Here is a 26,242-nt window from a genome sequence, read left to right on the forward strand (position 1 = left end):
AACTGCACAGTCATTGACACCATAGCACAGCGCACACTGACAGCGCACAGCACACATTGAGACCAGTCTGTTCAGTGCTTAGGCTAAACTGTTGGACACTTACATTGAGCACAAGGAGAAGAAAACTGCACAAACCAGAAGGCTGCCGCTCTCATGTCAGGGCAACTTTCAGTGAGCGCTGCACCGGAGTGGTAATTTTTGCAATCCTCCACCTCACTCATTACTTTCTGCTCTCCAGCTACATTGGTCAGGGCCCGGGGGAGGGGGGCAGGCTCAGAGAGGTCATACTGTTAGGTCCCATGGCTTAATGAGAATTGTAAGGAGAGCACCTGTGTACTGCTCTGCCTGTGCGCGGCTCACCAGACTACTTTTCCCGAGCATGCACCTTTCCTCTTCGGCCGCCAATCTCATCGGGACTCTAAGTGTAGGCACAGATTGGAGGGAGATTGGTCATGCAGCCCTGTCATCACTCGCCCCCAGCTTAAATCCACTCGCCAAATGCTAGTAGGCGAGTGGAAATTTTGAGGGCTGCACTATAATGTCTGTAAAAATCTGTTAAATCAACTGTACATGTTAACACATTATTGACATATGAAAATATAATTAAAACACCCCTTAAGTACACGGTCGAATTTCAAACAAATTTTTATTTTCAAAATCAGAAAGTTCGTTTTTTTGTGATCTGATGATGCCACCATTGATTTTCGAAATTCGGCCGACCAAGCCTTCATGTTGCTACAGAAAATAATTTTCGTGGCCAGGAATATTCTTATTACTGCGCTACAGTGGAAACTATGGGCCAGATTCACAAAGGACTTAAGACGGCGTATCTCCACGTACACCGTCGTAAGTCCGAATGTGACCCGTCGTATCTATGCGCTGGATTCTTAGAATCAGTTACGCATAAATTTGGCCAAGATACGAGCGGCGTAAGTCTTCTACGCCATCGTATCTTGGGTGCATATTTACGCTGGCCGCAAGGGGCGCTTCCGTAGATTTACGTGTCGATTATGTAAATTAGGTAGATGCGCCGATTCACGAACGTACTTGCGCCTGCTACGCCGTTTACATTAGGCTTACGTCCGGTATAAAGTTACCCCTGGTATATGAGGAGCAGCCAATGCAAAGTATGGACGTCGGAATAAGCATATCTTTTTACGTCATTTACGTAAGTCGTACGTGAATGGGGATGTGCGTAGGTTACGTTCACGTCACAGGCATTGAGCCAGCGTATCTTAGGGCGTAAATTAGACGTGATACTGAGCATGCGCGCGCATGCGCCGTACGATCGGCGCTTCATTTGCATGGGGTCATGGCTCATTTTAATAAAACACGCCCACCTCTTCCACTTTTGAATTACGCTGGCTTACACCGGCCGATTTACGCTACGCCGCCGCAACTTACGGAGTAAGTGCTTTGTGAATACTGCACTTGCCTGTCTATGTTGCGGAGGCGTAGTGTAAATAGGATACGCTACGCCCGCACAAAGATACGCTCTCCTACGTGAATCTGGCCCTATGTGTGCAGAGGATAAAGGTGCGGCAACTACCGTATAGGCCAACCACTACCAACAGTGAGACATGGAAAAAATCAAGAGATGGTGTTGCGCTCCAATAGCATAGAATGGTGTAATTGGTAAAATGTATAAATAACCAAAACTGTATAATTGATAAATGAATGTGCAAATATGCAAATAGATTGACTGAAAGATAAAAATCGCTTTAAATGCTAAGATAAGGTGCATCCAAAGGGGTCCTGAATGAATGTGCAAACAGTGCAGATAAGGTGACTCAGGTGCATAAATAAAATCACAACGTAAAGATAATACAGTAGTATATGCAGTCGCTATCAGCAGGTTGGTGAAGGGCGATGGATGCAGTGTCATGTGGAGTCTACATCAGTCCCCAGCTAATAGCAGGGTGGGGAAGGGTGATGGATGCATTGCAATGTGGAGTCCCCAGCAGGGCAATGAATGCAGTGCCATAAGGAGCTTAAGTCTGGCCATTGGCAGGAAAAGCAGCAGTACGGCCTAAGAGCCTAGCTATTAGCAGGTGGCCATAAATGCCCTGGATCCATGCAGCAGCATCTTCTAGATCCAGGCGTTGTCATGGGGGATGCCATGTGCGGTGATGTATACTTTTATATTACATATTCTATGGCAGCAGTTTTTGTATGTTTGTCCGTTTTTTTCCCCTGGCTCTAGTGTCTTCCAGCTTATGCTCTCTCTTCTGGCCTAGTGTCCCTGGGTTACTGCCACTGTGGGCGGCGGTGGTGCTAAGCCCAGGCGGTTGAAAAATGTGGTGGTGATTTCCAGCACATGGAATTACTGGTGAGGCACGTGGGGCAAGAATCCTTTAAAGAGTGGGGTGTTCTCCCACTAGGATGACCAGAAAGAACTGGAACTGTCTAAACCAAGCCATCCATCTATGAAGACCTCAGACAGTGAGGCAGAGAGAGATGAGTCACTTTGCCCTTGTAACACCTATGATCAAGGCAATGATAGGTGCATTTACATGAATAGAACCTATAGAGTCTCCTGCAAAGCAAAAGGAAGTTCTGTAAGAACCTCTGGAGAGCGCGTTCTAATTTCCCATTTCTAACGGAACTAAGGGACATCATTTTGGATGAGTGGAAAAAGGTTGCAAGATATACCTCCCTTTTGAGAAAGATGGCCAAGCTCTATCCATACAGGTATTAGGATGTGAAGCATCTAAAGGCTGCCTCTCTAGTTGTTGAGGCCTTGATGAAGCAAGCAAGCATGTGCCTCTTCCTTGAAAGATGCAGTGAATATCCTGAAAGTCGGCCTGGGCTCTTGTGGCCATGTTTTAAATGATGAAAATGTGGGTGGAGAATGTGGACGCAGTGTTCAAGAGCATTTTTAGAAACTGATGCTTAAGAGCCAGAGCTGCTGTCGGTATCCATGGTGAGGCTCCAATTGACATCATCTGCATAGTCGCGCAGGTTATGCTCTTATCAGTTATGGAAAGTTATGCTTTGGCTAGGCCGGAAGACGATGCAGTCTAGAGAACAAAGTTTAGAGTGTGAGAGGGTCGCACGTTTTTACAGACCAGGTTGGTATTTCAGCAAGAGCTGGTGAGGAGGCGAGATATCCCCTCAGAAGTATGCTAAAAGCTTGACCTCGGGTATTCAAGAAGCTACTGAGCTTGGGCCTTAGACTATTGGAACGTCAAAGTGGTCTTTTCAGGACATACATGGCCCGTCAGAAGTCCTCCTAATCTTGAATTCATTTCCATGGATTTTGCCTCACTCTGAGGTAAAATAAGCATATACTCGTGTTTTACGTAAAGTCACTGGTCTCTGAATGCGAAAGATCTCAGGGCATGTGCTTGCCCCTCTATATGGTCAAGAAGAGGAACAGCTTGCGGAGGCCAGTTTTAGGCCTTGCGCACCTGAGACAAAAGGAGTAGTTCAAGGTGGAGACATTCTCCCTGATTCATAGGGGGTACAGCCAGGTGACTGGCTTGTTTCTAATAGACCTAAAAATGCTTAACTTCATATGCCCATTGTAGATGACTTCCTCAAGTTCCTTCAGTTCGCTGTACTGTAGGTCAAGACTATCTCCAGCTCACTTGTCTACCATTCGGGCTTTCAACATCACACAGTGTGTTTTCAGGGTCTTATTGGTTGTAATGCCCCGTACACACCACCACTTTATGTGATGAAAAAAAACGACATTTTCTGTGAAGTAAAAAATTACGTTTTTGAAACTTCAATTTTCAAAGACGAAGATGCCTACACACCATCGTTTTCTCACAATGTTCTAGCAAAGCGAGGTTACGTTCACCACGTTTTTCCATTGAAGCTCGCTTCATAACTAGCTTCTGGGCATGCGCGGGTGAAAAAACGTCGTTTTAAACGACGTTTTTGCTACACACGGTAAATTTCTGTGAAGTAAAAGTTGACGTTTTGAAAAACGACACATAAAATTGAAGCATGCTTCAATTTTTTTTGGTCGTTTTTTAGAAGACATAAAACGACGTTTTCCCCCACACACGGTCAATTAAAGTGACGTTTTTAAAAACGTCATTTTTTTTCATCACATAAAGTGATGGTGTGTACGGGGCATTAGTCTTTATCAAAACAAAGAGCATATGCCTACATAGTTATGTGGATGTCCTTCTACTATCCCAAGACAGAGAGCAGCTGCTGGAGCCCAGATCTCAGGTCTTTTTAATGCTCCTCAAATTTGTCTGGCGGCTGAATCTGGAAAAGAGACACCTTGAGCCCAATCAGTCTCTTGTGTGCCTAGGGCCTTAGTTCAAAATAATCAAGAGGACCACTGCTTTGACTCAGGATCCTGATGTTCTGGAACAGAATACTTCTGGCCCTGTCTTCTTCCCACCTACGCACCTTTCAGTGTCTAAAATGATTGGCACTATGGTGTCTATGGTGTCTACAGATCCGATGGTCAAGTGGAGGCTGGAGGAGTTTCTTCAGCAGTGAGAGCTAGGAAGCAGAATTCAGGTCATTTACATCAGTGGTTCTCAACCATTATCCTCTGTTTATTTTGCCTTGCATTTCCTGTCTGATGGTACAAATTAAAGCCATTGGTTCATCATTGCCCACCCATAGGGTGTTAGGCTTGTTAGTTCCTATACCTATGTTGCCATGGAGTCTGTCAGGAAAACTGAAAATTTCCTATCAAATACTTACTGTAATTTTCCTTTTCTGATGGACTCCATGGCAGCAGGAGTTCCCATCCAGTGTCGTGAGTAGGATAGTTAAAGAACGTGGCCTCTGGCTCAGAAAAGATTCATGAAAGTGGATTCCTATAGGGGAGGAGTGGAGGCGGAGTTAACCCATACGTATGCTGCCATAGAGTATGTCAGGAAAGGAAAATTACAGTAAGTATTTGATAGGAAATATTCAGTTTTCTGATTTTCTTTTTGAAGGAGGTACTCGAAGGATCAAGCTTGCAGTCCTGCAACAGCCTTGGCGGGAGGGGGGCTGGCAGATATGGCTTTTTTTTTTTTTTGCTAAATCTTTTTTATTGAAGTTTACATTGGCATACGATACTAGCCCACGCAGGGGCCGAACATTTTCCTCTGTTGTGACAACATGCCGCAACAGGGCACAACATACATCTTAAACATCCTAACTTAACTTATACTATAGCCCCAATGTGGGGAGAGGGGAATTTCAGGATAATCTGTGATCAACTTGGTACCGACAGGAGATTGCAGCATGAGAATAGTTGGGTCAATAAACTAACAAACTGCAGACATATTGTCAATCTAGGCATTTTCTACGGGATCAGTTGCCGTGGTGTTATCATCTAGCCAACAGTTCCATACCTTCTCAAATTTTTGTGGACATCCCCTGCCCGAGTAGGTGGCTCTACACAGGGGTACACTAGCATTCACTAGGCTTTTCCAGAATCTGAGAGAAGGGGGAGACGATTGTTTTCAGGTCATCGTAATGGCCTTACGAGCATAATATAGTAACAGGGATATGAGTATCTTCCTGGCTCTAATTACTGACATTTGTTCCACCAGCCCCAACAAACACTATTTAGGATCATAGGGAACACAAGTCCCAGTGACCTTATTGATCACCTGGAGAACTTCTTTCCAATAAAGTTTGATTGCCGGACAAACCCAAAAAATGTGGAAAAAGTCACCCGGTCGATAGGAGCAACGCCAGCACGCCGGAGAATGTGCCAGCGACATCTGGTGCAACCTGTGAGGTGTGTAGTGGGCCCTATGCACAATTTTGTATTGGACTAATTTATCCCTTGCTGAGACCAGAGGGGAGAAGGGAAAGTCCCAAATCTACCTCCAGTCGTCCTCATCCAGCCCCGGTATATCCCCCAGCCATTTCCTGCAGAGGGAGGACAGCTCGGGGCTGGCAGCAACCAGCAGGGATCCATAGAGCTGAGACGTGGGCTTCTCCAAGTCCCTTACCCGGAGGGTGGATTCGAGTTCAGAGTATACCAATTCAACTGGTTGGCCCAAAAATTGACACCTGTAGGCATGAGCAATTTGAAGATACCTATAATGGGCCTGTGCAGGTACATTAAATTTGGTGCGTAAAATGTGAAAGGGAGTAAGCTCTCTGTTGGTGATAACATGTTCAAGGGTTAGTATTTTGTATTTGGCCCATGCCTGCAGATCTGGGATGGTATAGAACTGCGACAGGTTAGGATTCAGCCACAGGGGGGTGTGAGGAGACCAAGAGTTCGGCTGGGGTGTCCTCAGTGCCTCACCCACCTTCCATGCCCGCAGAGTGGCACGCATCAAAGGGGTGAGCTGGTGAGGCGTTTTAGGCCCCCTGAATGGCAACCCCCTCAATGCCTCCAGAGAACCCACTATGGCTGCCTCCAACACCGCTGCATAGTTGGTCAGGTCCGGCTGCAGCCACCAATGGGCGGTCACAAGCTGAGTGGCCAAGTAATACTTGTGGCAATCAGGAAGAGCCAAGCCCCCTCTGTCCACAGGCCTGGTCAAAGTGGTATATTTGAATTTGGGTGGCCTGGACCCCCAAATAAAGGAGAGGAAGAGTTGCCTGAGAGAATTAAAGAAAATTATAGTCAGCCATTGTGGGGATTTCCGAAAAATGTATGAAAATTTAGGGAGTACTTTCATCTTAAGAAGATTAATGCGCCCAATGAGGGAAAGCGGGAGATTACTCCATGCTTTTAATTTGTTTTTAATAACTACCAAGACAGGGTCAAGATTGAGCCGCACAAAGTCCCCACTCTCTCTTGAAACAACTACACCTAAATAAGTGAACTGTTAAACCCACTGAAGTGGGAGAGAGGAGGGTGAGGAGGACCTGGCCCCTGCATCCACTGGGAACAACTGAGACGTGTGCCAGTTCACTCTCAACCCCGTGAAGGCGGAGAAGGCGTCCATGATATCCAGTGCACCCCGCAGAGAATCACTAGCGTCATTCAAAAAGAGCAGCAGATCATCTGCATAGAGAGCCACTCTCTCCTCCAGCCAGCCCACCCTAAGACCACGGATCTCGGCTGAGCTTCTGAGGGCCTCAGCAATAGGCTCCATGGCCAGGACAAAGAGAGCTGGGGAGAGAGGGCATCCCTGTCTGGTGCCCCTCCGCAGGGAGAATGGAGGAGACAGGGAGCCTTGCAGCTTGATGCATGCCGTGGGATCAGTATAGAGTGTGCGCATCCAAGCTATAAATTCCAGCGGGAATCCCATTCATCTAAGCACCTCCCACAGATACACCTACTCCACTGTGTCAAATGCCTTCTCCATATCCAGGGTAGCAATGGTCCTAGTACCCTGGTTAGCATGGGGGGTAGGTATGTTAGAGAATATTCTACGTATATTAATGTCTGTGGACCTACCAGGTATAAAGCCTGTTTGGTCAGGGTCAATCAAGGATTTTATTACTTTATTAAGTCTAGTGGCCAGTAACTTGGTTAAAATTTTGAGATCGCAATTAAGAAGCATGATCGGCCTGTAGGAGGCGCACAGCTTAGGGTCTTTATTAGGCTTTGGAATGAGAACAACACAGGCTTCTCTCATAGATGGTGGTAAGGAGCTCTGTCGTAGACAGGCCTGGAACATCTGAGCTAGTTTAGGGGCGAGTAGTTCTACATGGGCCCTATAATACTCTATGGGCAGGCCGTCTGGCTCTGGGGTTTTTCCTGCTGGGAAAGACTTAATGGCCAGTGTGACTTCCTCCGGAGTGATCTCTGAGACAAGGAGTTTCCTCTCCGTGTCAGAGAGCCAACCCAGTGCCAGCGTGTCGAACCTAGACACCATAGGAGCGGAGTCAAAGCCTACCGGGAGTGAGGAGTTATACAGGGAGGTATAAAACATGGTAAATACCGACAAGATATCCTCCTGAGAGGTGACTGAAATGCCATCTGCCGTGAGGATTTCTGATATGACCGCTGAGGGCCTGTCTTGCTGTGCTAGCATCGCTAATAGTTTTCTATTCTTGTCTCCATGCTCGAGGTATTCCTGTCTGCTACGTTGTATTCCAAGCCTAGTGGTGTCTGACACATGGAGATGTGGTTCTCGCCTAAGCGATGAAAGGTGTTCGAAGTTGGGGACTGTTGCCGAGGCTAAATACTGATTCAAAGCCTCATCAACCTTACGCTGCAGGTCAGAGACCTTGTATCCCAGCTCCGCCTTTACTGCTGCCACAGCCGAGATATTTTGGCCCCTGCTGTGAGCCTTGGAGGCATCCCACATCATCTCCAGGGAGGCCGACCCCGCATTGTGTGCCCAATAGTCCCGCAAGGGCAAAAAGATATGGCTTATTTTTGACTGATATTGGTACAGTCAGTGAAGTATCCTTGAGAGAAGGAAGCGATGACAACATTTATGGTTTGCTGTCTAGCTATAAAAAAAATATGTCACAAGACAAAAATATGAATTCTTTATGATTTATTGTTATTTAATATAAGTAACATAATTACAATGGTCAAAGTAACTCCTATGCCTTAGTGAATCAATGCCTAATGCCGCATACACACGATCGGTCAATCCGATGAGAACAGTCTGATGGACTGTTTTCATCAGACCAAACCGATCGTGTGTGGGCCCCATCGGTTATTTATCCATTGGTTAAAAATTTTGAAACTTGTTTTAAAATTAACCGATGGATACCTAACTGAAAAAACAATCGTTTGAAGGCACGTCGATCGGTTAAAAATCCACGCATGCTCAGAATCAAGTCGACGCATGCTTGGAAGCATTGAACTTTTTTTTTCAGCACGTCGTTGTGTTTTACGTCACCGCGTTCTGACACAATCGTTTTTTTAACTGATGGTGTGTAGGCACAACTGACCATCAGTCAGCTTCATCGGTTAACTGATGGAAAAATCCATCAGACCGTTCTCATCGGATTGACCGATCGTGTGTACAGGGCATTAGTCTATTGGATCCTCATACAACAGTAATGAACTGTAGCTTTTAATGAAGGTAACATGTTTCTAATCTAAGTTTAGAGCCTGGAGCAAAGACAGAGGAAACCCTTCCTATTTATTTTGCACTAAAACAGTATTTTCCTTTTATGTTTTTAGATCCATTAGAGCGCTCCTGCACCTATGTCAAAAAAGGGACAATATTAAATATATTACAAAGGTAAGCATTAAAAATGCAATTATTGCATACAGTTCTTACAATACATGAAAAACATACTGCAACATTATACTATGATTGCAAGTGCCACCAATAGTAGTACCAATTTTCATTATAACATAAAGTGAAAATCAGAGTTAATTTATTTTCACCTATACCAATATTTACCTTTATTTAAAGTGCTTATTTTGGATTAATGCTTTGCAGCCAGAAATCTAAATGCGCGAGGCATATCAGTAGATAAGTCGACCTAACTCAGAATCTACGCCGACCTATGTTTAAGCGTATGCTCAAACAGAGATACGCTTAAACATATCTAAGATAGGACGGCTCGCGCCGTCCTAACTTAGATTGCAATATTTTGGATGGCCGCTAGGTGGCGCTTCCATTTCCGTCGGCGTAGAATATGTAAATGAGGGGATACGCCGATTCACGAACGTACGCCCGGCCGACGCAGTACTTTTACGCCGTTTGCGTAAGAGATAGGCCGCGTAAAGTTAGAGCTGGGCCCTAGTTGGAATAGTAATGTCAAGTATGGCCTCTGTTCCCGCCGTGAAATTCGAAATGTTTACGTTGTTTGCGTAAGTCGTCCGCGAATCAGGATTTACGTCGTTTACGTCCACGTCGAAATCAATAGGCCCGTGCGGCGTACTTAGCCGCAATGCACACTGGGTAATGTAGGCGCCCGGCGCATGCGCAGTTTAGAAAAAAACGTCAAAAACTTGAGGTAAAGCCTCATTAACATTAAACACGCCCCCCAACACATTTGAATTAGGCGCCCTTACGCCCGCCGATTTAGGCTACGCCGTCGTAACTTAGCAGGCAAGTACATTGAGAATCATGTACTTGCCTACCTAACTTACGGCGGCGTAGCCTAAACACACTAAGCTACGCCGCCGTAACTGTAGGCACTTCTCTCTGAATCTAGCTAAAACACTCTGAACTACCCATCCTGAATTTTTACCAGAAGTATTTGTCGAAGGACAACTTTCCAAATTTGAGAAGAAATGCAACTACGTTTTTTTCCGTTTGAAAGCACTTACCTTTGTGAGCAACTTTTTTCAATAATGAAGCATGCAAAATCGAAAATTAGAACAAGACTAATGGACTGTCACCTGGAACAGTGTCTCCGCTTAGGAACAACTGAAATAAAACCTGACATAGAGTCCCTTGTAAAAAGTAAACAAAGTCAGTGTTCACACTAGTGTCGTCCACTCTTTTTTTGTGATTGTGAGTAAACAGTGGGTTAACATCCAATGGGTATTGGCCACACACAAAATGATGATTCTGTTTGTTGTTTAAGATCGTTATTATGCTATTCAAAATAAAATTGACATTCAGAACCGTTTCATTTTATTGTGGCCCTCGACCAGTTACCGATTCACTTAAGTGGCCCTCACTCTTCAAAAGGTTGGCCACCCCTGACCTAAGTCCATCAGGTTTCACTTAGCATCATAAGGTGTAGTTTAAAATGTATACAATTCAGCTTTGGATTTCAATTACCCTGTTCATGACATTACAATTAGGAGTGTTTTTTTCATTGCAGTCAGCATCCTGTGATGAGTGTGCAAGTTCTTTCATCTCTGTAGCTCTTTTCAGCCTCACAAAACAGTCCTTTGAGTTGTTCTCTAATCTGTGAAAATGTATATTCTAACCTTATTGGCCTTATGCATGGCCATGAACTTCACATAATGTATCCTAGGTAATTATGTGTGGTGAAAAAGGTATTGTATCCCTAGATATGGGTTTGCATCTGATCCTCAGGTGAATGGAAAAGAACACTTGCAAGCATCCACCACTGTGTCCGGAATTTTTTTTTTTTGCTAGTTATACTTACCTCGGTGGATGCAGCATCAAACTGATGCTGCATCTGTCCCCCCACGTCTCTGCACTGAGAACTGAGCCACCGAACACCGCCGATTCTGACTCCTCCCCGAGCAGAGCGATGCTGACTGTCAGTCAGCATCACTTCTGCTCTACTTCTCAGCGCTCATTGGAGCGCTGAGCTGTGGAGCGGCCATCTCAGCAGCTTGCTGAGACTGCCATCAATCAAGGCAGCTTACACTCCTGTGACCCAGAGGAGAAGCCCAGCCTAAAAAGCTCAGGCTGGACATCTCCTTTTAATCATACAGATGACTTATAGCAATGTAGAGTTGGTGGGTTCTTGGAGCTAGAGCCAAAGCCCATATTTCTTGCCATAGTTTCTGGTCCTATTACTCCTGGTTACCGCCTGCCTCAGCCACCACCTTGACCTTGACAACCATTGCCTGCTGTTTGCCTTTCCCTCTGCCTGTGTACTGACTACATTCACCCATCTCAACCTGCTATAATGCTGTTTCCTGTAGCCATTCTGTTCCTGCATAGGTGAAATTGTTAATGGGGATATGTGGATTTATATTTAGGTTTGTTATTGTAAGCTTTAATAAACCAAAAGAAATATCATACACTCATATTTAGTTATTATATTATTATTATTATAATACAGGATTTATATAGCACCAACAGTTTGCGCAGTGCTTTACAATATAAAGGGATACAATACAGCAACAATACAATTTAATACAAGAGGGTTAGGTGGGCCCTGCTCTTGCGAGCTTACAATCTAATAGGGAGGCGCCGATGAAACAAAAGGTAATAACTGTAAGGGATGAACTGATGGGAGAAATAGAAGATTTGGTTATTAGCTGAATGCAGGATAGGCTTCCCTGAAGAGATGAGTTTTTAGGAATCACTTAAAGTTGACAGAGTAGGAGATAGCTGGACAGATTGGAGTAGGGCATTCCAAAGGAGACAAGGGAGCTAGAGAGCAGGTCTTGGAAGGAGCAGAGAGGACGGTTTGCATGATATTTGGGAGAAATGATTGATGATGTAGCTCGGGGCAGAGTTGTTAATTGTTTTGTACGTTAGACCCCTTTCACGCTGACAGCGCCCGCCATTAGTACTAAAGCGCTGCTCGTTTTAGCTGCACTTTTCGGGTATTAAAAGTTTATTAAACTCTAGTTTTGCGGCGCTTTTAAAGCTCTACCTATTCATTGCAATGGGCAGGGTGTTTTAGAAGCACTAAATTCAGCGCTCCCAACCTACCCCAACGATGCTGCTTGCAGGACATTTGGCAACAACCCGCAAGCCCACCGCCTGAGTGTGAAAAGTTATACTGCAGTGAATGGGAGGTGGTTATTAGGCGCTTAGCAGAGGCTATTTCTAGTGCTAAAGCACCTGAAAACTGCCCCAGTGTGAAAGGGCGTCTTATTGTTAGCGTTTTGAATTTTATTTGGGCAATGGGAATCCAGTGGAGGGATTGTCAGAGAGAGGTGGCAGACACTGGATAGTTGGTAAGGTGGATGAGTCTGGCAGCAGCATTTTTGATAGACTGAAGAGGGAATAGCCTGTGTTGAGGTAGGCCAATGAGAAGAGAGTTACAATAGTCAAGGAGAGAGAAAACAAGCGAGTGAATAGGTTGCTTAGTGGTTTTAAAGGGTTAAAAATGTGTGTATTTTGGAGATGTTACGGAGGTGAAGTATGCAAGATTTGGACTGCGATTGGATTTGGGGCTGAAAGGACAGGTCAGAGTCCAGAATTACACTTAGCACTCTGGCATGAGGGGAGGTACTGATGGTTACATAGTTACGTTGAAAAAAGACACAAGTCCATCCAGTTCAACCATAAAAATAAATAAATAAAAAATATCATACAATCCCATATACACAATCCTATACCCACAGTTGATCCAGAGGAAGGTGAAAAATCCCAGCATAGAATGATCCAATTTGCTACAGCAGGGAGAAAAAAATCCTTCCTGATCCCCCGAGAGGTAATCTGATTTTCCCTGAATTAACTTTACCTATAAATGGTTGTATTTGTTTATTTTTTTTTTAATTCGTATTTATTAGTGTATAAATAAATAAGACAAGAGCATATTTAATGGAGACTATCATGTATCATATCTTTTTTTATTATTGTCATCATTATAAACCTCACTGTGTGCTCCATTGACAGTGCATGCTGGGGATGAGCCTATCAGGGAAGACCTCAGCACTGACATTCACAGGTATCATAAGTGGTGGTAGTGCCCCACTAATGATGCCTATGCAGGAAGAGATCATGGTGACAGGGGTGCATAGTGACATGACATGGGTGAAATGAGCCCCCCCCCTCCCATCTCCAGAAACTGTGGTGCCCTAGACTTCAGCAAAAAGTGGCCCTGTATGTCAGCTATTACTTAGCAATTGCATGACTGACATCTAGGCATCAGTGACCTTTGGTAAAGAAAGGGTTAATCTGTCTGAGTCCAACTTTAAAACAAACCTGTCATATAACCAATCTCTGCAATGGCTACTAGACAATGATACCTACCTTGGTTAAAATAAAATTGAAGCTAATTGTTGTACCTTCAATAAATGTAACCATATTGCTAGACTCATGGGCCGTACACACGACCGAACATGTCTGCTGAAACTGATCCGCGGACCAGTTTCAGCAGACATGTTCGGTCGTGTTTAGGCCCAAGCGGACAGGATTCCAGCATACATTTGCCCGCCGGGCCTTTTTCCAGCGGGCAAATATTTCTGGACTTGTTTTAAAACAGCCCGCTGGAATCCTGTCCGCTCGGACATGTTCGGTCGTCTGTACAGACCTACCGTACATGTCCGAGCGCCCACCATCCCTCGCATGCGTCGAATGACTTTGACGCATGCGTGGAAGCATTGAACTGGCAGGGCCGCCCACGTCGCCGCGTCATCGTCGCGGCGACGGCGCGGCCACGCCCCGCGTATTGTTTACGCACGGATTTCTGTATGATGGTGAGTACAGCCACATACAGAAATCCCCGGGCAGACATGTACGGTGAAAACGGTCCGGCGGACCGGTTTCATTGTACATGTTTGGTTGTCTGTACACGGCCTAAGAGGCACCTCTCTTCTCTTTTATACTGAGTTGTGACATGACACTACTTGTATATCAAGTCAAATTTTATTAAAAAATGTTGCTTGTCTTGCAAAACGCTCTCAAGTTACTCTCAAACCAAGGTTTTACTGTACTTGCTTATGTCATCTGTGTACGACATGCAATGATATAACCTGAGCTGTGTATAAAACATAACATGTATAGGGTATGTAGTAAGTAGGGGTGAGCTTCGAGTTCGGCGTACAGAGAAAAATTTGGGGTGTTCGCCGCAAATTCGAAAAGCCGCGGAACACCCTGTAAAAGTCTATGGGAGAATTTTAAAGTTTTAAAGGTTGATCTTCAAGTTATTGTCCTAAAAAGTGTTTGGGGCCCCGGGTCCTGCCCCAGGGGACATGTATCAATGCAAAAAAAAGTTTTAAAAACTAACGTTTTTCCGGGAGCAGTGATTTTAACCACTTAAGACCCGGACCAAAATGCAGCTAAAGGACCTTGCCCCTTTTTGTGATTCGGCATTGCGTCGTTTTAACTGACAATTCCGCGGTCGTGCAAAGTGGCTCCAAAACAAAATTGGCGTCCTTTTTTTCCTACAAATAGAGCTTTCTTTTGGTGGTATTTGATCACCTCTGCGTTTTTTATTTTTTGAGCTATAAACAAAAATAGAGCGACAATTTTTGAAAAAAATGCAACATTTTTTACTTTTTTCTATAATAAATATCCCCCAAAAATATATAAAAAACATTTTTTTACTCAGTTTAGGCCGATACGTATTCTTCTACCTATTTTTGGTAAAAAAAATCGCAATAAGCGTTTATCGGTTGGTTTGCGCAAAATTTATAGCGTTTACAAAATAGGGGATAGTTTTATTGCATTTTTATTATTTTTTTTTTACTACTAATGGCGGCGATCAGCATTTTTTTCGTGACTGCGACATTATGGCGGACACTTCGGACAATTTTGACACATTGACAAATGCATTGTTTATTGTGAAAATGACAGTTGCAGTTTGGGAGTTAACCACAAGGAGGCGCTGATGAGCTTATGTGTTCCCTGAAGTGTGTTTATAACTGTAGGGGGATGTGGCTGTAGGTGTGACGTCATCGATTGTGTCCCCCTATAAAAGGGATGACACGATCGATGCAGCCGCCACAGTGAACCACGGTCTCCAGAGGCGATCGGGTCCGCTGGTCCCGCGGTCCCGGAGCTTCGGACCGGGTCGCGGGAGCGCGCTGCGAGCACGCGCCTGAGACCCACGGCTGCGTACTAGTACAGGACGTACTTGTACGTACATGTGCCCAGCCGTGCCATTCTGCTGATGTATATATGCAGGAGGTGGTCCTTAAGTGGTTAATAATGCTTAAAGTGAAACAATAAAAGTGAAATATTCCTTTAAATTATCGTACCTGGGGGGTATCTAAAGTATGCATGTAAAGTAGTGCATGTTTACCATGCTTAGAATTGTCCCTGCACAAAGTGTCATTTTTTAAGGAAAAAAAGTAATTTAAAACTACTAGTGGCTATTCATGAATTGTCGGTCCCGGCAATACAGGCCCTTTGGGTCTGGTATGAATATTAAGGGGAACCCCTGCCATTTTTTTCAATCACTTTTATCTGTATTGCTGGGACCTGACAATTCATTAATAGCGGGAGTAGTTTTAATGACATTTTGTGCAGGGAACCAAAATGAAAAAAAAAATGTATGGGGGTCCCCCCAAATTCCATATCAGGCCCTTCAGGTCTGGTATGGATGTTAAGGGGAACCCTGCGTGATTAACAAAAAAAATGACTTGGGGTTCCCCCCAAAAAATCCATACTAGACCCTTCAGGTCTGGTATGGACTTTAAGGGGAACTCCGTGCCAAAATAAAAAAAATGGCGTGGGGTCCCCCCAAAAATCCATACCAGATCCTTTATCCGAGCACACAACCTGGCAGGCCCCAGATCCTGCCCCCCATGTAAATTGATAAGGGGTACATTGTACCCCTATCATTTCACAAAAAAAAAGAGTCACATTGTTAAAAACCACACAGACACAGCTAAGTCCTTTATCAAAAAGAAAAAAATTAAAAGAAAAAAAAGATTCCAGCGATGTCTCGATCTCCACTTCAGCGATGGAATCCATTCTTGGTATCCAGCGATAGGTGATCTCCACGCTCCAGCGATGATATCCAGCAAGGAACACGCACACGATCCTTACTCCACCGGAGACACCCCGGAAATGACCATGGCCAGCCTGACAGCTCTTATGTAACGGGCGGGGCCAACCATCACGTGACCCCACCCCCTCTGACGCAAGGAGAAACGCCAGGCTTTCCCATTGACGTGGATGGGTGGTTTCCGTTGCATTAGAGGGGGGCGGGGGTCACCCATCCACGTCACTAGGAAAGCCCGTCGTTTCCCCTTGCGTCAGAAGTGCACTTGTTGTCCAGTGTACTTTATTTATTCTTTTTTTTTTTTTAACTAACATCCACATTCAGGGACACCCAGAAAACTTGTCCTAAAAATTTGGATGTTGGTGTAAATAGTAAAAAAAAAAGTATCATGGACAGTACCCAATTGTTTTTGGGTCTTTAGTAGCAAGCAAAGTACTTGGAGAAATCATTTTTTGCTTCATGTCCATAATTGAGTGTTCATATTTGCATTAGGGTCTCTAATATTTTTGCCTGCCTGATGATGATGTATTCTATTATTCAATATAATGCACATTTAGTTATAAGTTGTTCAAGTTCAGAAGTTTGTCTTGTATGTCCATTAAAGCAGAGTTCCACCCAAAATTGTCCAAATGCTTCTGGCATTATTACGGCATTTTTTTTTTTTTTTTAGAAGTAGACACCCCTAAGGTGTTAGACATTTGTGCTAGGGCCATGTTAATGTATGCTTTTCTCATACTAGATTTCAATGCTTGAGATCTACAATGAAAACATATGTGATCTCCTTTCACAAAATGGCAACAAACAACTAGAGATCAGATCACAAGGGAAAGCAGTAACTGTCCCAGGTCTGACCGAAATTGAAGTCTTCACAGAAGCTGACATTAAAAACACAATCTTATTTGGAGAGAAGAACAGGACAGTGGCATCAACTAAAATGAATACAGAAAGGTAAAATTTTTTGTCACAAACAAGGAAAAATGATTTGCTTTAAAACAGATATGTTTTTTTAGGTGACATGCAGATAAACTTGCTGAGTGTATTTGTCTTTGGTATATGATTTTTTTGAATTTGTATATTATAGTTTTCACATAAATAAATCATTCATAGATACAAATAAGGTTTTTGCCTTTAAAAATTTTAATTTGGATGCTTGGGTGCAAGTGCTCACACCCCTCTGGATATTGTTTTTTCCCCATTATGTACATCCTCTGCATGTTGCATGTACAGTGGGTATAGAAAAGAATCACCCCTCTTTAAAATAATAAAATGTTGTTGCTTTAAAAGTTGAATAAATCAAAAATGGTGTCTTCATTTCAGGCTACATTCACTCAGTGCAACTTATAGGATCCAAGCGAAAGATATAACACCAACATGTCAGGAAAAAAAAAATCACTGAGTTTGAAAAAGGATCATCCTCTTATGTTTTGTTGGACCACCTTTTGCTTTAATTACAGCCTTTACTGTGTTGAAATAGGTCTCTATTAACTGCATATCTAGAGTTTGCAATATTCGCTCACTCTTCTTTTCAGAACTGATCAAATTCAGTTAAAGGGTTACTATAGGAAAAAAATGTTTTATTTAAAATAACAAACATGTTATACTTACTTCCACTGTGCAGTTCGTTTTGCACAGAGTGGCCCCGATCCTCGTCTTCTGGGGTCCCTCGGTGGCTGTCTCTGGTCCTCCCCGCAAGAACTCACCACAGTCATGCGAAAGAGCTCGCATGGTGGTGAGTCCTTTGCGGGTGCGCTCCCATGATACAGCGAGCGGCCATAGCCGCTCACTGTATCACTCGACCCCGCCCCTCGGCGTGCCACGTCACTGGATGTGATTGACAGCAGCTCCAGCCAATGGCTGCGCTGCTCTTAATCCATCCTCTCTAGCCAATCAGCGGCCAGGCTGAGCGGCGAAGAGGATCTAGGGACCGAGCGCGAGACTTTCGAGGGGTAAGGTAAGTAAAATGGGGGCTCTGGGGGGGGGGGGGGGGCGGCGGCATCATCAGATGTTTTCTCACCTTAATGCATAGATTGCATTAAGGTGAAAAAATGTTTTCCTTTACAACTTCTTTAATCTTGATGGTGACCATTTGTGGGCTGCAGTCTTTAAGTCATTCCACAGATTTTCAGTGGGGTTTAACCCTTTCACTGCCAGGTCTGTACACAGTACGGACGTACAGAAGTGCCCGCAGGTGGCCAGGTCAGTCCGGTGTACAGACCTAATTTCTTCCTCTCCTATAAGCTTAAGGTTACTTAAATGACCATAAGCTTATATTAGAATTGTTCAGCAGACTCTGCTGAAACAATTCTTTAACTCTTATCAGCGGATTACAACCTGCTGATTAGAGTTATTAACCCCCAAAGTGACCCCCCACCTACCCCACTGCCTTCCTGTTCCCTGCCTCTCCACCCTCTGCACCCTTTCATCTAAAGCTGCCCCCCCCCACTCTCCTCTCCCCCTCACCTCCCTTCCCCCCCAGCACTAATTACCCCCCTCCATCCGATATGACCCCCCCTGCAAGCCTGCACCCCACAGCCACCATCATTAGCCGGCATCCCTCTTCTGCCGCTCCCGTCGGCTTCATGTGCTGCATGGGGCTTGAGGCGGGGGGGTCCAGATGTGTCCCCCCGACAGTCAGATCGCCTCCCCAATGGCCCTCAAACCCCGATCCATGGCCGATTCGAGCGGCATCTTTCCTTTCCCTCCCCCCGCCTACAGCTTCCTGCACAGATCTCCTATGATCTGTCAGGCATGTGTTTGCTAAGATCCCCCCAGAAAAGAGGGCACATGCAGCGATCATTACTGATCGCTGCTATGTGCCCACTGACGCAGGACAGCTGTTATATTGTAACTGTGAGTGTTACAATGTATCAGACTGTCATTTTCTGAATGAATGGAATCTCTATACAGATTCTCATTCATTCAAGTAAATACAGAAAAAAGGGACTATTTCCAGTTCCTTTCTCTATCTCAAAAAAAAAGAGAAATGGGGTCTGTGGTCTGTTCAGACCTCTGATATCTCACCAAAGCCCCCCCCCCCCCCCACACACACACACACAAAAAGATGAAATGACTGTAAAAAAAAAACATTAAAAAGTCAAAAGAAAACAAGACAAAAAAGCCCTTTCACACTGGCAACGCCGGGGCGTAAGGCTTTTTTCAGAAACTTTACAGGCAATCTACCCCCCCCCCAAAAAAGAAAGATGTAATGACTGTAAAAAAAAAATGTAAAAAGTAAATGTAAAAAAAAAAACACAAACATTGCAAGACCCCCTAGGTCCACCTGCACTCACCCCTCTATTGATTGGCCAGGAGGAGAAACCGGAAGACGATAGTAGGTGGGTTCGGGTGCAATGCTTTGCACCCAAGCCCAACCTTTTTCAAGCCAATTCGAGCCTCAGGCTCTAATTATGTGGCTTAAAAAAAAAAAAATGTACGAGTCCGGCACCCTGCAGGAGAGTGGAGCCCCTAATGGCCCGCCCACTCCTGGTAAGACCCCTTTCACATGGAGCGAACTCTGAAAAAGCAGATCCGCCTGCTCAGCGGGGGATCTGTCTGCTGATGCCTGCTGCAGGAGGACGACAGGTCCGTGTCCGCTCCGCTGATGCAGAGTGGACACCGCCACAGCGCGCTATTCTCTTTGGGATGGTGAGATGGAAATGGACCACCTGTCCATTTCCATCGGATGCCATCTGATCCGATCTGCTAGATGGATGGGAAATGGAATCCCCATCTGTCTGTTTTTAGCGGACTGGACTGGATCAGATGCAGGAGGGTGTAAACGGACACATGTCCATTTACATTAGTCTCTCCATAGAGGTCTGATTGGGCCCACCTAAAAAATGCACAGGCAGACCCGACTGGCGTGCTTGTGTGAAACGGGCCTAAGGCCTTGTTCATACAGGGTATAAACAGGGTACCTTTACAGGGATGCACAGGTTCCATGCAGCTCTGTGCAGGCAGTCTCATTGATGTAATTTGGGATGTAACACCTGCATGAACAGAGCCGTTGCTCCCAATTTTACACCCATGAAGGTCCGCATGCATGTCCCTGAGCTCACACTGTCTGCGTTCGGGGTCATTTAACCACACCCACACAGATGTCAGATTGGGAACAGCAGCTATGCCTGTACAGCCTTCATAGGTATGCACAGCCTATTGCATTAGGGTGTGCACCCAAAAGCTCAAACACACCTGTGTGTGTAATAAATATATATACAGTATATATATGTGTAGCGCCTGGTTACTTTCAGAACCGGTGCTATGTTAAATTTAGAGGGGGTCAGAGAGTTAGTCAACTCTGACCATGTTGATTTGTTCAAAATTGGGTCTCTGTCTCAGCTTTGGCTGTGCTGTGGGTCCATTCTGTCGTTTCTGGGGTGCTGATCTCACCCCGGGTCGGCAGGTGGCAGCAGTGGAGTCAAGGATTGAGTGCTCTTGCCCAGCAGCCTATCAGGAGGGTTTTGCCTCGCTGTGCATGCTGGGAGAGAGTATTTATGAGGCAGACGCCATCTTCCTGGGTCTTCTCCTCGTGTGGTGCCCACCTTTAGGGTAGCCACTTCACGCCGCCCCGGCAAATGGCCTTCCGCACCAGGGTGCGCGTGCAACGCAAGGATCCTGGCTTCGGGACCACGTTGGCCCAGAGCAAATTGATCTGCCGCATGGGGACTCAGTGATTGACTGGGTTCCACCTAAGGAGGTTCTGGGCCGTCCGTCCAGTTGGAGGAGGCCGTACGGTGGAGAGTCTGCCTATGGAGTACCAAGAGAGGCTGGTGTTCCGATAGGGGCCTGACTGTCCATCGGGGACCAGGGTAACCGGATACTGGATGTTGGCACCCTAATTCAAAACTACCTGAAGGAGATCCAGGTGCCAAGTCTGCTAAGGAGGATTATCTCTGCTGTTCATTTATCAGGAGGGTCTGTGGCAGAGACTTTTTCCTAAGGTTCAAGTGATATTCTGGCTGCCAGGCTGGTGAGAGAGGCCTGTCCAGGTGCGCTACACCCACTCTGGATGGAGTGGTGAAAGAGACATTAAACATGGGAGCAGGACTGTTTCCCTATTGCTGACATCTGGATCTGCTATCTTCATTTCTACTAAACCTCTACTCTTCACCAAGTTTTATTGTTTTTACCCGGCTGGGTAATAAAGAGCACAGAAAAAGACACTTGTCGTGGACATTCCATTACTACAACTTTCGCCAAACACCCCTAGACGTCGGAGAAACACGAGGTAACATGCCGCCCAAAACAAACCAGCAGCTCCTTCGGGGGTAGTACTACATATATATAATATATGTATATACACACACATTATATATATATATATATATATACACACACACACATGTATAAATACATGTAAAAACAGTAGAGCAGTGGATGGTGTCAGCAGTTTTTTATTTTTATTATTTTATTTTTGTAATATTTTTTATGATTTTACTTTTATATTATTTTTTAAAATGTTATTAGAATTTTTATTTTTTTACAATTTTTTTTTTTTAGGACCCCCGTTGGGGGTTTTTGGTGAAATATCAGCAGGGAGAATCTGTGCCTTGTGCCCCAGGGGTGATAATAGTGTGCCCAGGCACACACCCTGTGCACACCTATGGCAGCCATTGCATCCCAATCTACATAAATGGGACTGCCTGCACGTGCATCCCTGTGCGGGTAAACATGGTCCCCCAGGGGCATACACTTTAGTATGCCACATGTGAATGATGCCTCAGTACTAATTTAGCAGGAATTTTGTAAGTTACGTTGTGTTTATGTGCAATATTAACAATTTTAGTGTATTTTTAGTAAAAATAGCGATATGAACATTTGCGCAGTTATTGCGGGGCCCAAAAAATCAGTAGCATTTTTTTCATTCTACTGGCCATGTGCTTTTAGAAAATGTAGCTGTAAGTGAAAAATGAAGACCTCCAGATTTTTAGAAATTTTTGGGTACGTTCGATTTTCACCATTTTGCAAAAAGGCACAATTTTAAATGTACAAATATTTTGTTCATCAACTCCATACAGGTTAAGCTTTTATATTTAGTAGGGATATTCTTTGCGATGCAGGGGCTGATTTACCAAGGGATACACATGTATGTACAGTAAGTGCATTAAACGTACACAGACAACAAGATTGTATCTTTACAGTATTTACTACGCATCTGTAATCCGCCCGGCTATGGCCTCACAGATTACAGTGTACATACATTGAATTTGTTAACATTTGTGGCAGGTTTGGCAACGTGCACTTCAGTTTCCCAATGTATACACCGTTGTGTTGTGCCTAAAGTGAAAATATATTTCTCAGTAGCTTTTAGACCTATCTTTTCAAATTTAAATGAGCATACCCATGTAGGATTAAAGCTGCATCAAGTGGCTGCCATTCCGATGCTTAGACTTCAAGTTCAATGCTGTCTAAGATCATTACCTGTAACAAATATACAGGTAAATAGTTCTGACACTTATTTGTTTGTTCCAGGTCTGCAAGTAAAATATACTAAAGTGAGACAGAGTAAGGCATCCAGAATTTTCAGAAGGCAGCTTGCAACGGCATTGCATTGCCTATACTTCTCTCATAATGGAGTAACTTTTTAAAAGAGAATCTTAAAAAAAATAAAAAATACTTTGTAAAAATAGGGGGGTTTGTACTTGCTTATGCAGGTATCATTGTGCACATATGCAGAAATTTACACACCAATAAATATACGAGATTCCATATGCTGCTGCTTGGGAAGGAACTTCTAATTATGAATATCTGACAAAGTATGGAAAAGTTTTCCTACATTAGTCTGGCATACAGGTTTCCTGGGTTGCTGCTTTGCTTGGCGTATGAACAGTTCAAAGTAAGCACAGGCCTTGGCACAGTTTATAAGTAGAGAATGCACAAAAGCAGAATTATTTGGATGTTCCATACATATGACATACCAGCACTGCACTGTATGCATTTTACAGTGTACGATTGGCAAGCTAGGCTTAGGGTTCACCTGAAGTTCCCTGAGGGCGTGTACATCAAATTCATTGGCTCTGTGATCTGTACTGTCTAATGGAAAGTGTGTTGCAGTGTAGCGCTTGCACACGTGCCAGAGGGCGCACATGAGCAAGGAACGTTGGGCATATAGAAACCTGAAGGCCCCTTGAGGTTACAACTCCTCCCACCTCACCAGTTCTGCTTGGTGTCCTTCTTTACTCACCTTGTTCAGTGGTGGATGTAAGTTTCTTTAGTGCATTTCCCATAATCTCCTGGGTTCACACATGCCGCTGCGCTCCAGGATATGTCCAGAGAATATAGGCTTTCCTGATCCCCTCAAGAGGCTGCACTTGTAGAGGACAGACCATTTAACCTCAGCCTCAGGAGAAGACCCAGTAACTGCAGAGCCCGCTGCTTTAACTTTCGCCAGGGTGATGGTCTAGCATTTACTGTCATTCACTCAAGTGTCCAAACCAGAGACTTCATGTTACTTGCCTGTGGAACAGGTGCGGGAAACTCTCCAGCAAGCCACCTGGAATATCAGACACTCTACTTCCTTGTGAGAGAGTTGTTGCTCTAATGGAAGGATAAATAATCATTTGTATTTTAACAGTCTTCGGTCTTATAGAGTTTTACTGAGCGTTTCATAGACTATACAGTGCTGCTACCTAGTGCTCTCACTGGGAAACTGCTCCTAGGCAGCTCTTCTTATTGTAGTAGTTGCATTGTCCATCATTATAGGTTCTATGCTTACTTCATACCCCATTACCATTGTGTTTTTATATGGTCAGTTTATCCTTTATTCATTCATTAAACCAGAAGTTGCTTATTGCTTTTTGTATGATTTTTTGGACGTTACCCTCTTCTTTACATTTTATAATCTGTGAAAAGTATCAGCCATGTTAGACAGTGGTGATGGGAGTAGCACAATAGCAGCGCCTGTCTTCGATACTCCAGAGAAACAAATACAGGGCCAGATATGGACTTAGGTGATTGAATCAAAAGATTGCGGAGCCTGATCTGATCATCTGGGAACATGTCTGCCCATCAGGCAGAACTGATCATTAACACCTTAGAGGAGATAGTGATGAGGTAATTCTGCACCATCCAGGAGAAGATAAGGATTCCTTGCATAAGATAGCCACCTGGAAGCAACGAATGGCCAGGCAGTAGCACTGAGGTTCTCAGGGCTGCTTTTGTCAACAGGAAGCGGAGCGTATGGGAGTCCATTCTTGCTGAAATTACAAGATAAAGGCTCAGCTTCACACAATTCTCCTTCTTGACACGCAGACAGAAATTGCTCCTTTGTGGGGCAAGGAGGGGATGCCCCTACTTGGCACATTGAAAAGATGGTTAGCATCACATACTCATTAAAGTGGACTACTTTACAAAGTATGCAATAGCAGTATCAACCCACAACCAGACCACCAAGACAGCTGCCCAGTTCTTCTAACTTCCCTATGGCTGTCCACAGAAGACACATTCAGATCAGGGATCCTGCTTAAAAAAACATGTTCTTCCAGGAATGGTGTCACTCACTGGCCAGCATTAAATCACACACTACCCAGTGAGATATGTGAGAGGTTCAACTGTGCCCCGATACAGCTGTTGAAAGGCTCTGGGAACACAACCAAACAGAGCATTTAGCAACATGCCATTCAACCTTCCACGTAATGTTTGGCCACACTATCAAGGAACTCTCCTTCAGCACACGGTTCTTTCAGAAGACCTGGAGCATACTCAGAATTCTTTGAAATTTAAAGTGGAGACAGCGCCTGTTCCAAGCCCACCACAGACCGATCATGGGCAGACCATGAGGAGTCGGACACGCTGGACTTCTTAATTCATGAGCCACAGGTGTCTAAACCACTGAAGGTCTATTGGTGGCTGCCTTCTCTTCTTCCGCCAACATCACCAGGAGAGGCCATGGGTTTTGATGAAATGGTCACTCAGCTCAGGTCCATGCCCCTGCTGTGAAGCCCTCTGATGTGCCATCCTCTGCCTCTCTGGAGGAAAAAGACATGCCACATCTCGGCCTAGAGGTTGAACCTGACACTCAGATTTGCCAGAGAAAGCAAGTTCAAGTAGAGTGAAGTGTAGCGGAGTCCCTCTTTATCCCCTAATTTGGCAGTGGGTGCAAGCTCCCTTTTTCTTCCAACAATCTCCTCAATTCCAAGACATACCGAGGGAATATAAGCTTCCCCGATTCCTTCCCTAGTCAGTCCTGATAAGACAGAGGTGACTAGGCACAAGCTCTTAAATCCCCGTACACATGAGCTGAATGTTGGGTGACATCGGCCGGTTGCAGCCCATGTGTATGTCGGTCTGTAAAACAGAAGTCAGCCAACTGCCGATCAGCACTCTCAGCCAATGGTAGAGAGTGCTGATTGGAGTGTGCTGGTGGGGGGGGTGGGGTCCCCCTGTCAGAACACAACAGCTCAGCGGAGATCACTGTACCAACTTTGCATAGTGAGTACAGCGTCTCCAATGGGAGTTGTCAGGTTTTTTTCATTCAACCCGCTGAGTTGAATGAAAAAAAAAAACTTGTAGTGTGTACCAGGCTTTAGGGAAAGTTAAAGATGGCGCTGAATCCGCAGGGTTATCCCTTTGATATTAGTATCCAATCTAAATGCAATGATGTTAAAGTGGATGTAAACCCAATTTCATGAAATTTGAGCTGGGCACATATATCTGCAGTATTTTGTTATCTCTCGTCAAAGAGCTAAGTCCCAGAGCTCTCTCCTGACCCGTTCCTCTGTAATCAGCCTGATAACTCCTGACAAATTTTCACACACAGTCTGACATTTCTGACTGGGAGTTTGCTATAAATAGATTAGCAGGGAGCTGGCCCTGTTACAAACCACCTCTGAGAGTCTCTGCCTATGATGAGAGGGGGTGTGTGCCTTTCCTCCAATCAGCATATTTAGCTATCTTGGCTGTATGCCCAGACATCACACTTTGTGTTAAACAGTAAGGGAAAATCTCCTAACAGATCTGAACTTTCTAAACAGTATATAAATGTGAAGACAGCAGATATGGATGTAAAACCTATGTAGTGAGATTTGGTTCATCCATGTGTATCATCTGAGGCTGTTCACTTCACTGGGTGTATGGAGGGTTTACATCCACTTTAAGGCAAGTGACCTTGTTCCCA

General features: G+C 44.6%; 1 protein-coding gene across 1 annotated transcript in view; it reads left to right on the plus strand.

The window, feature by feature from the left end:
* The window catches only part of LOC120931893 (kinesin-like protein KIN-14E), a 138,962-nt gene that overhangs the window by 91,798 nt on the left and 20,922 nt on the right, over window positions 1-26,242 (plus strand). The window contains exons 10-11 of the mRNA XM_040343812.1: window positions 9,020-9,080; window positions 16,868-17,076. Of these exons, the coding sequence (XP_040199746.1) occupies window positions 9,020-9,080; window positions 16,868-17,076 (270 nt within the window). The remainder of the gene's footprint in view (window positions 1-9,019; window positions 9,081-16,867; window positions 17,077-26,242) is intronic.

This window comes from Rana temporaria, chromosome 3 (genome assembly GCF_905171775.1).
Source record: "Rana temporaria chromosome 3, aRanTem1.1, whole genome shotgun sequence".
In the NCBI taxonomy this organism is placed as follows: Eukaryota; Metazoa; Chordata; class Amphibia; order Anura; family Ranidae; genus Rana; species Rana temporaria.